Raw genomic sequence first — 14590 nt, forward strand, 5'->3', positions numbered from 1 at the left:
GGAAGACATTCTGCATCTCTGTGTCATTGTGTTAACACATTGTGTTAACACAGTGGAAGACATTCTGCATCTCTGTGTCCATTGTGTTAACACAGTGGAAGACATTCTGCATCTCTGTGTCCATTGTGTTAACACAGTGGAAGACATTCTGCATCTCTGTGTCCATTGTGTTAACACAGTGGAAGACATTCTGCATCTCTGTGTCCATTGTGTTAACACAGTGGACATTCTGCATCTCTGTGTCCATTCTGGAAGACATTCTGCATCTCTGTGTCCATTGTGTTAACACAGTGGAAGACATTCTGCATCTCTGTGTCCATTGTGTTAACACAGTGGAAGACATTCTGCATCTCTGTGTCCATTGTGTTAACACAGTGGAAGACATTCTGCATCTCTGTGTCCATTGTGTTAACACAGTGGAAGACATTCTGCATCTCTGTGTCCATTGTGTTAACACAGTGGAAGACATTCTGCATCTCTGTGTCCATTGTGTTAACACAGTGGAAGACATTCATCTGTGTCCATTGTGTTAACACAGTGGAAGACATTCTGCATCTCTGTGTCCATTGTGTTAACACAGTGGAAGACATTCTGCATCTCTGTGTCCATTGTGTTAACACAGTGGAAGACATTCTGCATCTCTGTGTCCATTGTGTTAACACAGTGGAAGACATTCTGCATCTCTGTGTCCATTGTGTTAACACGGTGGAAGACATTCTACATCTCTGTGTCCATTGTGTTAACACGGTGGAAGACATTCTACATCTCTGTGTCCATTGTGTTATCACAGTGTTCCCTGCTTGGTGCCACATCTGGTGGCTGCACTGGAGCGCACAGGTGAACATCTGCCTCATCAGCGGGTTTCAAGGAGTGTGTGTGTGTGTGTGTGTGTGTGTGTGTGTGTGTGTGTGTGTGTGTGTGTGTGTGTGTGTGTGTGTGTGTGTGTGTGTGTGTGTGTGTGTGTGTGTGTGTGTGTGTGTGTGTGTGTGTGTGTGTGTTTGACCCACAGCAGTACTGCCACCTGTGTGATCGCATGGCTGCGTTTGGACTGGTTGCTAGGGGCGATGGGATGGCTGGCAGCCTACATCAATCTGGGAGGGGCTAGTTGGTTAGAGTCCCTCCTTATCAGAGGAGACAGGTGTCTCTGTGTCCTACCTATACAGGTGTGTCTCTGCGTCCTACATATACAGGTGTGTCTCTGTGTCCTACCTATACAGGTGTGTCTCTGTGTCCTACCTACACAGGTGTTTCTCTGTGTCCTACCTACACAGGTGTTTCTCTGTGTCCTACCTACACAGGTGTTTCTCTGTGTCCTACCTACACAGGTGTGTCTCTGTGTCCTACCTACACAGGTGTTTCTCTGTGTCCTACCTACACAGGTGTGTCTCTGTGTCCTACCTATACAGGTGTGTCTCTGTGTCCTACCTATACAGGTGTGTCTCTGTGTCCTACCTATACAGGTGTTTCTCTGTGTCCTACCTACACAGGTGTTTCTCTGTGTCCTACCTACACAGGTGTGCCTCTGTGTCCTACCTACACAGGTGTTTCTCTGTGTCCTACCTATACAGGTGTGTCTCTGTGTCCTACCTATACAGGTGTGTCTCTGTGTCCTATACAGGTGTGTCTCTGTGTCCTACCTATACAGCTGGGTATAGATGAGTTCCAGTTAGCCAGGGCGTTGGGGACAGTCAGACACTCTATGGCGGTGGATCCCTCCAGTACGTATCCGGGGGAACATTCAAAGCGGATCACGGCTTCCACAGCAAAGTTATTCCCCGTCCTCCTCCCGTTCCTGGGCTCTGGGACTGAAGTGCACTGGGTGGCACTGGTCCTTGGCACCGCTGTCGAGGAAGAGAAGGAGAGTGTTCGTCTGGTCACTGTAGCTTTACCAAGTTGTGATTATCTAGAACCCTGAGTTTCTCCTGACAAGGGAAACTCCGTTAGAGAAAAAATAGTTGATTAAATGTTATTTTAATAGTAGAGCAGCTTTAATATTGCAGATACTGTAGATTGTGGCTTCTATCAATGTAATTGTCTGAATCTTTTCCAATCACCCCGTATGTAACCTTTATTTAAAGTGCCAATTAAGAACAACTTCTTATTTACAATGACGGGCGACCCAAACCTGAATAACGCTGGGCACCGCCCTACGAGACTCCCAATGACGGCCGGAAGTGATACAGCCTGAATTTGAACCAAGGTCTGTAGTGATGCCGATAGTGGACAGCCTTGTTTTTACTCCACTACATTGTTTACTATTTTACACCTGCTGGTTACTATACATGACTGTAATCTATTGTATTAGAGTCCAAGCAGTCCAGATATTTATGAATAAATTCTAGTCGGACTTTATCAAAGGCCTTTTCAAAGTCAGCTATGAATACCAGTGTCACGCCTTGGTCTTAGTATTTTGTGTTTTCTTTAATTATTTGATCAGGCCAGGGTGTGACATGGGTTTATGTTATATTGTATTTTCGTATTGGGGTTTGTAGTATTTGGGATCGCGGCTGATTAGGGGTGTTGTATAGGCTTGGCTGCCTGAGGCGGTTCTCAATCAGAGTCAGGTGATTCTCGTTGTCTCTGATTGGGAACCGTATTTAGGCAGCCTGGTTTCGCTTTGTATTTTGTGGGTGATTGTTCCTGTCTCTGTGTAGTTTCACCAGATAGGCTGTAATAGGTTTCACGTTCCTGTCTCTGTGTAGTTTCACCAGATAGGCTGTAATAGGTTTCACGTTCCGTTTGTTGTTTTCGTATTTGCATAGTTATTTCATGTATCGCTTTTTTCCTTCATTAAAGACATGAGTAACCACTATGCTGCATTTCGGTCCGACTCTCTTTCTACAAACGAAGAACGCCGTTACAACCAGGCCTGGTGTAGTACTTGTCTTATATTATCTCCAATGTATCGTCCATGTAAAAAACCTGTCTGATTAGGATGAATAATATCCAACAACACCTTTTTAATTCTACGTGACAAGCATTTAGCTAGAAATGTTTTGCATCCCAACACTGAACTGTAAGGTGACTCTAATGTTTTGCATCCCAACACTGAACTGTAAGGTGACTCTAATGTTTAACATCCCAACACTGAACTGTAAGGTGACTAATGTTTAACATCCCAACACTGAACTGACTGTAAGGTGACTCTAATGTTTAACATCCCAACACTGAACTGTAAGGTGACTCTAATGTTTAACATCCCAACACTGAACTGTAAGGTGACTCTAATGTTTAACATCCCAACACTGAACTGTAAGGTGACTCTAATGTTTATCATCCCAACACTGAACTGACTGTAAGGTGACTCTAATGTTTAACATCCCAACACTGAACTGTAAGGTGACTCTAATGTTTAACATCCCAACACTGAACTGTAAGGTGACTCTAATGTTTAACATCCCAACACTGAACTGACTGTAAGGTGACTCTAATGTTTAACATCCCAACACTGAACTGTAAGGTGACTCTAATGTTTAACATCCCAACACTGAACTGTAAGGTGACTCTAATGTTTAACATCCCAACACTGAACTGACTGTAAGGTGACTCTAATGTTTAACATCCCAACACTGAACTGTAAGGTGACTCTAATGTTTAACATCCCAACACTGAACTGACTGTAAGGTGACTCTAATGTTTAACATCCCAACACTGAACTGTAAGGTGACTCTAATGTTTAACATCCCAACACTGAACTGTAAGGTGACTCTAATGTTTAACATCCCAACACTGAACTGACTGTAAGGTGACTCTAATGTTTTGCATCCCAACACTGAACTGACTGTAAGGTGACTCTAATGTTTAACATCCCAACACTGAACTGTAAGGTGACTCTAATGTTTAACATCCCAACACTGAACTGTAAGGTGACTCTAATGTTTAACATCCCAACACTGAACTGACTGTAAGGTGACTCTAATGTTTAACATCCCAACACTGAACTGACTGTAAGGTGACTCTAATGTTTAACATCCCAACACTGAACTGTAAGGTGACTCTAATGTTTAACATCCCAACACTGAACTGTAAGGTGACTCTAATGTTTAACATCCCAACACTGAACTGACTGTAAGGTGACTCTAATGTTTAACATCCCAACACTGAACTGTAAGGTGACTCTAATGTTTAACATCCCAACACTGAACTGTAAGGTGACTCTAATGTTTAACATCCCAACACTGAACTGTAAGGTGACTCTAATGTTTAACATCCCAACACTGAACTGACTGTAAGGTGACTCTAATGTTTAACATCCCAACACTGAACTGTAAGGTGACTCTAATGTTTAACATCCCAACACTGAACTGACTGTAAGGTGACTCTAATGTTTAACATCCCAACACTGAACTGTAAGGTGACTCTAATGTTTAACATCCCAACACTGAACTGACTGTAAGGTGACTCTAATGTTTAACATCCCAACACTGAACTGTAAGGTGACTCTAATGTTTAACATCCCAACACTGAACTGTAAGGTGACTCTAATGTTTAACATCCCAACACTGAACTGTAAGGTGACTCTAATGTTTAACATCCCAACACTGAACTGACTGTAAGGTGACTCTAATGTTTAACATCCCAACACTGAACTGTAAGGTGACTCTAATGTTTAACATCCCAACACTGAACTGACTGTAAGGTGACTCTAATGTTTAACATCCCAACACTGAACTGACTGTAAGGTGACTCTAATGTTTAACATCCCAACACTGAACTGACTGTAAGGTGACTCTAATGTTTTAAATGGACTGGATCTTTATATTTACCACTTTGGATCCTGTTTCAGTAATAATGACATCAGTCCTTCTTGTTGAGTGTCTGATATAATCTACCGTTTTCAATGAATGGTTAAAACATGTTATAACGGACCTCTGAGGACGTAGGTGTTTTATACCTCAACTGGTCTGTCACGAATATTACCGAAGGTGACTCCCCTTCTTGTTCGGGTGGCGCTCGGCGGTCGTCGTCGCCGGTCTACTAGCTATCACCGATCCGTTGTTCTGTGTTTGTTTAGTTTTGTCTAATTGGTAGAACCTGTTTCTAGTTTGGTTGTTAGGATAGGGACATATAGAGTCTGTTCAGCCCGCTTCTGTTTCGTGCGGGCTTGTTCTCCTATTTTCTTGTTTGAGTGTATTTTGTTGGCATTTTGGGTTTCACGCTGTCCGTTTATATTTCTGTTCATTTGTGTTTCCACTTTTGTTCATGTTATGTTTCCAGGACATTAAAGCGTGTTGTTTTTCCCACATCCTTTGCTCTCTGCGCCTGACTCCACACCTCTTCACTCATTTACTCTTAACATGGTCTGCCATCCAGCCCTGGACTTTTCCCGGACTTTAACTGCATCAAGAACTTCCTCCTCTGTAATTTAACCTTCACATTAATCTTTCTGTACGACTATTAATTTGACGTTATTAATAGAAAAATGAATCCTTTACAATTAACTTCCGTTAGAGGAGATGGAAGAGACTGAAAAATATTTTAAAAATATGCTTAAAGTACTTTGCTCTTTCAAAATATAGTTTGGTGAATCACGGATGAGTCATTTGTAACAAGTTTCTGTAAATTATTTTTGGCATTTCCCTTCTGAAGATCAAAACATTATTTTGTGTATTTTTCCAAATATTCCATCCAGTTCGCTTTTTTTTTGTGTAATATAATACTCGGGATCTTTCTTGAATAAGTTCCTCCATTTATTTTTGTTTCTCCTTATTCAGTGCCTCTATGGTACAGTTTTTATTGCTTTCTATCTGTACTGTTCGTCCTTCCTTTTCCTTTGGTAACATAGACTCTTTTGACCTAAATTGCTTTTTGTTTTAAAGATTAGAATTGAATTGCAGGGCCTCTAAAGGCACATTTAAAAGTGTCCCATACAATAAGGGGATCTGCTGTACCTATGTTATTTCAGAACAAGTTTGTTATAAATTCTTCTCTCTTTGTGAAAAACAAGTTGTCATCTGTGACGGCCCCTTCCTGCTCTGTCTACTGGGTTTGGATGTGCTTACTTCCTGCAGGAGATTGGTGGGCGGGGTAGGAGAGGTGGGCGGAGCTGGGAGAGGTGGGCGGATCTGGGAGCGGTGGGCGGAGCTGGGAGAGGTGGGCGGAGCTGGGAGAGGTGGGCGGAGCTGATGGGGCACACCTGTGACAGCTCAGCTGTGGCATAAAGCCACTGTTTCCCCGTTCAGCAAGAGAGTCTTCTCCCCATGCAGACCTTTGGTTGTTTTGTTGTGGGGTTGGCAGTCGACACCTAATTTACTTCATGCCTTATATGATTATTGTTGTGAGTGTTTACTTTATTTATGTAAAAAAATATTTTTGTTATTCCTTTACTCAGTGTGTGGTTTCCCCATTGTTTGTTAAAATCTTGAGCCAGGTTGTATCACATCCCATAGGCTTTGATTAAATGTCCAATATCCTCGCCCTGGAAATTCTGTAAATTAATGTATATGTCAATTATTTGATGGTCCGACCACATTCTGTCCACTATCAATTAAAAAATAAAATTTTGGTGCCAACGAGAATGACCTAAGAAAGTAATCAAGACAAGTACCTTGACTTAGCCTCCGCCAAGTATATCTCACTAGGTCAGGATATTAAACCTCCTCCATGTATATCTCACTAAGTCAGGATATTAAACCTCCTCCATGTATATCTCACTAGGTCAGGATATTAAACCTCCTCCATGTATATCTCACTAGGTCAGGATATTAAACCTCCTCCATGTATATCTCACTAGGTCAGGATATTAAACCTCCTCCATGTATATCTCACTAGGTCAGGATATTAAACCTCCTCCATGTATATCTCACTAGGTCAGGATATTAAACCTCCTCCATGTTTATCTCACTAGGTCAGGATATTAAACCTCCTCCATGTATATCTCACTAGGTCAGGATATTAAACCTCCTCCATGTATATCTCACTAGGTCAGGATATTAAACCTCCTCCATGTATATCTCACTAGGTCAGGATATTAAACCTCCTCCATGTATATCTCACTAAGTCAGGATATTAAACCTCCTCCATGTATATCTCACTAGGTCAGGATATTAAACCTCCATGTATATCTCACTAGGTCTGGATATTAAACCTCCTCCATGTTTATCTCACTAGGTCAGGATATTAAACCTCCTCCATGTATATCTCACTAGGTCAGGATATTAAACCTCCATGTATATCTCACTAGGTCAGGATATTAAACCTCCTCCATGTTTATCTCACTAGGTCAGGATATTAAACCTCCTCCATGTATATCTCACTAGGTCAGGATATTAAACCTCCTCCATGTATATCTCACTAGGTCAGGATATTAAACCTCCATGTATATCTCACTAGGTCAGGATATTAAACCTCCTCCATGTTTATCTCACTAGGTCAGGATATTAAACCTCCTCCATGTTTATCTCACTAGGTCAGGATATTAAACCTCCTCCATGTATATCTCACTAGGTCAGGATATTAAACCTCCATGTATATCTCACTAGGTCAGGATATTAAACCTCCATGTATATCTCACTAGGTCAGGATATGAAACCTCCTCCATGTATATCTCACTAGGTCAGGATATTAAACCTCCTCCATGTTTATCTCACTAGGTCAGGATATTAAACCTCCTCCATGTATATCTCACTAGGTCAGGATATTAAACCTCCATGTATATCTCACTAGGTCAGGATATTAAACCTCCATGTATATCACATTAGGTCAGGATATTAAACCTCCTCCATGTATATCTCACTAGGTCAGGGTATTAAACCTCCATATATCCACTAGTTCCAATATAACCATGAAAGACCATGAAGGTGATAGTTTGTAGTGTGATTTCCTTCATGGTCAATTGAGTAATGTATCAATTATAGTGGAAAATTGCAACATTATGTTATAATAAGTGTATTGCATCAAATGGTTGTTTTATGAAACAGAATAGAGGGTTATTAGAACTATTGTGTGTGTGTTCTACTGAGGATGAGCCTCTGGGAGATAACACTGACAGAGGAGATGTACGATGTCTTTTGGGTGATAAAACCTAAAGAGCTTTCCAGAGAACATGAGTTAATGTTTCTGCTCTATATGGTACCAGGGAGAGATGGCTCCAGTGTGGAGTCGGAGGGCCAGACCCTGGTCTCTACCCAATGAGAACTGTTGACACAGCAGATAGATACTCTCTGTTATTAATTGTAGGTATCTTTCATACAAATCTTAACCTTGTGAGCCATTCTATAAATCTATTGGTCTTCATGTAGGTAGAGGTAAAGGGATGTATCTCAGCTATAAAAGACCTTTGTACTTTTGTCTCTCGGCCCCTCAACGAATCATCTGAGCGTGATTCGTCGATCAGCCATCCTTATCGTAGAGCACTTAATCGATTCACTTTATATGTGTGTGTTGTATTAATAAGTGAATAAAGATTTGGTTTAAGTATAACTCTGACTTGTGTGATAAGTTTATCTCTCCTCATTTCCACACAGTATTATAATCTCCCATCATAATAATAGGGTATTGTATTGTTTGAGAGCTTGATGATTTATTATACAGTATATATTCTCAAAGATGTGTGGATCATCATTATTTGAACCATATAGAAAAATGAGCCATATCTGTTTTGGGTCCAATAACATACGGGGTAATAACATACGGGGTGATAACATACGGGGTAATAACACACGGGGTAATAACATACGGGGTAATAACATACGGGGTAATAACACACGGGGTAATAACATACGGGGTAATAACATACGGGGTAATAACACACAGGGTAATAACATACGGGGTATTAACATACGGGGTAATAACATATGGGGTAATAACATACGGGGTAATAACACACGGGGTAATAACATACGGGGTAATAACATACGGGGTAATAACATACGGTCCAATAACATACGGGGTAATAACATACGGGGTAATAACATACGGGGTAATAACATACGGTCCAATAACATACGGGGTAATAACATACGGGGTAATAACATACGGTCCAATAACATACGGGGTAATAACATACGGGGTAATAACACACGGTCCAATAACATATGGGGTAATAACATACGGGGTAATAACATACGGTCCAATAACACATGGGGTAATAACATACGGGGTAATAACATACGGGGCAATAACATACGGGGTAATAACATACGGTCCAATAACACATGGGGTAATAACATACGGTCCAATAACATACGGTCCAATAACATACGGTCCAATAACATACGGGGTAAAAACATACGGGGTAATAACATACGGGGTAATAACATACGGGGTAATAACATACGGGGTAATAACATACGGTCCAATAACATACGGGGTAATAACATACGGGGTAATAACATACGGGGTAATAACATACGGGGTAATAACATACGGTCCAATAACATACGGGGTAATAACATACGGTCCAATAACATACGGGGTAATAACATACGGGGTAATAACATACGGTCCAATAACATACGGTCCAGTAACATACGGTCCAATAACATACGGTCCAATAACATACGGGGTAATAACATACGGGGTAATAACATACAGGGTATTAACATACGGTCCAATAACATACGGTCCAATAACATACGGGGTAATAACATACGGGGTAATAACATACGGGGTAATAACATACGGTCCAATAACATACGGGTAATAACATACGGTCCAATAACATACTGGGTAATAACATAAGGGGTAATAACATACGGTCCAATAACATACGGTCCAATAACATACGGTCCAATAACATACGGTCCAATAACATACGGTCCAATAACATACGGACCAATAACATATGGTCCAATAACATACGGGGTAATAACATACGGGGTAATAACATACGGTCCAGTAACATACGGTCCAATAACATACGGTCCAATAACATACGGGGTAATAACATACGGGGTAATAACATACGGGGTAATAACATACGGTCCAATAACATACGGTCCAATAACATACGGGGTAATAACATACGGGGTAATAACATACGGGGTAATAACATACGGTCCAATAACATACGGGGTAATAACATACGGTCCAATAACATACGGTCCAATAACATACGGGGTAATAACATACGGGGTAATAACATACGGGGTAATAACATACGGGGTAATAACATACGGGGTAATAACATACGGTCCAATAACATACGGTCCAATAACATACGGGGTAATAACATACGGGGTAATAACATACGGGGTAATAACATACGGTCCAATAACATACGGGGTAATAACATACGGGGTAATAACATACGGTCCAATAACATACGGTCCAATAACATACGGTCCAATAACATACGGTCCAATAACATACGGTCCAATAACATACGGTCCAATAACATACGGTCCAATAACATACGGTCCAATAACATACGGTCCAATAACATACGGTCCAATAACATACGGTCCAATAACATACGGTCCAATAACATACGGTCCAATAACATACGGGGTAATAACATACGGGGTAATAACATACGGGGTAATAACATACGGTCCAATAACATACGGGGTAATAACATACGGTCCAATAACATACGGTCCAATAACATACGGTCCAATAACATACGGTCCAATAACATACGGTCCAATAACATACGGGGTAATAACATACGGGGTAATAACATACGGTCCAGTAACATACGGTCCAATAACATACGGTCCAATAACATATGGTCCAATAACATACGGGGTAATAACATACGGGGTAATAACACACGGTCCAATAACATACGGGGTAATAACATACGGGGTAATAACATACGGGGTAATAACATACGGGGTAATAACATACGGGGTAATAACATACGGTCCAATAACATATGGTCCAATAACATACGGAGACATAATTAAAGCAGGGTAACATTCCTGTTAGAACAGGCTGAGAGGTACAGAGAGGGGTGAGATGTACTCGTGTGTGTGTGTGTGTGTGTGTGTGTGTGTGTGTGTGTGTGTGTGTGTGTGTGTGTGTGTGTGTGTGTGTGTGTGTGTGTGTGTGTGTGTGTGTGTGTGTGTGTGTGTGTGTGTGTGTGTGTGTGTGTGTGTGTGTGTGTGTGTGTGTGTGTGTGTGTGTGTGTGTGTGTGTGTGTGTGTGTGTGTTACCTTGATACACCAGGTGGAATCCTTTGGAGCTGGATTGGCCTTTGGAGGTGAATCGGATCAGAACCTGATTGGATGTTGCCAACGGCAGCGACTCTCCTGAGAAAGAGAGAATGGAGTGAGAGAGTAGAGTGAGAGAGTGGAGTGAGAGAATTTAGAGAATGGAGTGAGAGAGTAGAGTGAGAGAGTGGAGAGAGTAGAGTGAGAGAGTGGAGTGAGAGAGTAGAGTGAGAGAGTGGAGAGAGTAGAGTGAGAGAGTGGAGTGAGAGAGTAGAGTGAGAGAATGGAGTGAGAGAGTGGAGAGAGTAGAGTGGAGTTAGAGAATGGAGAGAGCAAGCGAGCGAGAGAGACAGATAAACCAACATAAAACACAGGAACAATGTTCATAAAGGTATCCAGCTATGTGTAAGGGAAACAGGTATTAAACCGTATGAATCCTGAGATACAGATGCAGAGTCCTGACATCATCAACCCCTGGAGGTCAGCTAGTAGCTCCTAGTCCCACGGAAGAGACAGCTGAGCGTGAGTATTGGACCTGAATATCGTTTCTACCTTTTCACAGTCTCTCTGTCTTCCCTAGTTTCCTACATGCATTGGCTGGTAGTTTTCTGTCTGCAGTGAGTTTCTGTTTGTGTTTTCATTTGACAGACCAGAAAGGGTCACATATACATTGACCTCCATCCAGTCAGAGGTCGTCAGGTCTCGTCTCTCCTACATTACCCCCCTGCATGTCTCCAGAGAAGCATGTATTTACGATAAGTAGATACACAGGCTTATATTGGTGTGACCGGTCTCTCTGTCTGTCTCTCAATTCTCTTCCATTTCAATGTAAGGGCTATATATCTGGAAATATATGTTTACATTGTGAAATAAATAAAACAAAAGTGAAAAAAATTATGAAAAAAAATGTTTAGTTCCAAAAGAATAGAGACATTTCAAATGTCATATTATGTGAAAATAGTTCAACTACAAAAGGGAAAATAAATAAGCATAAATATGGGTTGTATTTACAATGGTGTTTGTTCTTCACTGGTTGCCCTTTTCTCGTGGCAACAGGTCACACATCTTGCTGCTGTGATGCACACTGTGTAATTTCACCCAGTAGATATGGGAGTTTATCAAATTTGTGTTTGTTTTCTTACTCTTTGTGGATCTGTGTAATCTGAGGGAAATATGTCTCTCTAATATGGTCATACATTTGGCAGGAGGTTAGGAAGTGCAGCTCAGTTTCCACCTAATTTTGTGGGCAGTGAGCACATAGCCTGTCTTCTCTTGAGAGCCATGTCTGTCTACGGTGGCCTTTCTCAATAGCAAGGCTATGCTCACTGAGTCTGTACATAGTCAAAGCTTTCCTTAAGTTTGGGTCAGTCATAGTGGTCAGGTATTCTGCCACTGTGTACTCTCTGTTTAGGGTCAAATAGCATTCTAGTTTGCTCTGTTTCTTGTTAATTCTTTCCAATTGCGTCAAGTAATGATCTTTTTGTTTTCTCATGATTTGTTTTGGTCTAATTGTATCCAGGACCAGCTTGCTTAGGGGACTCTTCTACGGGTTAATTTCTCTGTAGGTGATAGCTTTGTTGTGGAAGGTTTGGGAATCGCTTCCTTTTATGTTTTTGTAGAATTTAACGGCTCTTTCCTGGATTTTGATCATTAGCAGGTATCTTCCTAATTCTGCTCTGCATGCATTATTTGGTGTTTTACATTGTTCACGGAGGACATTTTTTGCAGAATTCTGCGTGCAGAGTCTCAATTTGGTGTTTGTCCCATTTTGTGAATTCTTGGTTGGTGAGCGGACCCCAGACCTCACAACCATTAAGGGAGATGAGTTCTATAACTGATTCAAGTACTTTTAGCCAGATCCTAACTGGTGTCGAATTTTATGTTCCTTTCGATGGCATAGTGTCAGGTTGTACAAGGATCGTAGACAGGCACAGGAATACGTAATAGAGGGGTTTAATAATCCACAATATGTCATGAAAACAGGGACGAAGCCCAAAACAAACCTACACATAAAATACATGTAAAACAAACAAAAGAGAGAGAGGGAGGTGGTGAAGTTGTCCGGGCTGGAAGCAGTGATTTGATAGGTGAAGCTTTGTTGTACACAGTGTTGGCAGTCACACGCAGCAGCCGGAGACAGCGCCCAACATGGCCTGTACTGCTCTGTCGTCACCACGGTTACACTGATTCCGCTGCGGGGCCCTACAAGCATGCTGGGTAGTATATTACAGGATGTGCTCTGCGCGCCGTCATGGCGACAGTGGTTAAGAATCGCTTTGGTGACAGGTATTAACACAGACAGAATAGGTGTGGAAAGAGCAGGTGGGAGATCACATCAGTGGCAGTGTCCCAAATTCCACTCTATTCCCTTCAGTATTTAGTGCACTAGATTTGACCAATATGCACTATTATAGGAAAAAGGGATGCACATTTGAGATGCACATGGAGTGTCTGGTACTGGTCCCACTGCTACAGAATGATGCCGGAGTTGAAGTCCGCAGTTTGACTCCTGACCAATTGTACATAATGATTCCGTTGTTTACTATGGCCGACATAAGACAGGTGATTTGTACATAATGATTCCGTTGTTTACTATGACTGACATAAGACAGGTGATTTTTCACCTCGATCTGGACAAGGATATTCTTTCTTTATTGAGTCAAACGCAAAGGATGATCTTCCTGGAGCCCAAATCCCGTAGGAAGAGGAGATGCATCTACTTGCAAGACTACGTCAGCGATTCGGATGAATCCACCTCTACCCTCCGTTCTCATGTGACTGGAGAATAAACCGGATTAGCTCTTTTTTGAGACCAAAAAAAAAAAAACATATAAAAATATCTTATGTTTCACTGAGTCGTGCCTGAATGAGGATTTTAAATGGGTTTTCATCGGCCAGGCAGAACAGCAGCCTCCAAAAAGACCGGAATTAGCAAGACAAAATGGTGACATACATGTATGTGTAATGGATGTGAAACGGCTAGCTAGTTAGCGGTGGTGCTGGTGTAACGGATGTGAAACGGCTAGCTAGTTAGCGGTGGTGCTCGTGTAATGGATGTGAAATGGCTAGCTAGTTAGCGGTGGTGCTGGTGTAACGGATGTGAAACGGCTAGCTAGTTAGCGGTGGTGCTGGTGTAACGGATGTGAAACGGCTAGCTAGTTAGCGGTGGTGCTGGTGTAACGGATGTGCAACGGCTAGCTAGTTAGCGCTGGTGCGCGCTAAATAGCGTTTCAATCGGGTCTATGTCGACGCGACCCACTGACAAGGACTGTGTCACCGGCTCTCCTTCTCCGTGGCTGATGTAAGTCATTCATTTAAGCGCGTTAACCCTTGCAAGGCTGCCTGCACAGACGGCATCCCCAGCCATGTCCACAGAGCATTCACAGCCCGACTGACTGTTTTTACAGACATATTCAATCTCTCCCTATCACAGTCTATTGTCCCCACTTTCTTTAAGATATACAGCATCTTCAAGATATACTTTCTTCAAGATA

At 41.7% G+C, this 14590-nt stretch overlaps 1 protein-coding gene across 1 annotated transcript in view; it reads right to left on the minus strand.

The window, feature by feature from the left end:
- Window positions 1–14590, minus strand: part of LOC124042645 (CUB and sushi domain-containing protein 1-like) — an 842040-nt gene that overhangs the window by 245419 nt on the left and 582031 nt on the right. Inside the window, 2 exon segments of the mRNA XM_046360721.1 lie at window positions 1638–1841; window positions 11100–11195. Coding sequence (XP_046216677.1) covers window positions 1638–1841; window positions 11100–11195 — 300 coding nt within the window.

The sequence above is a fragment of the Oncorhynchus gorbuscha genome, linkage group LG09 (genome assembly GCF_021184085.1).
Source record: "Oncorhynchus gorbuscha isolate QuinsamMale2020 ecotype Even-year linkage group LG09, OgorEven_v1.0, whole genome shotgun sequence".
NCBI classification, from domain to species: domain Eukaryota; kingdom Metazoa; phylum Chordata; class Actinopteri; order Salmoniformes; family Salmonidae; genus Oncorhynchus; species Oncorhynchus gorbuscha.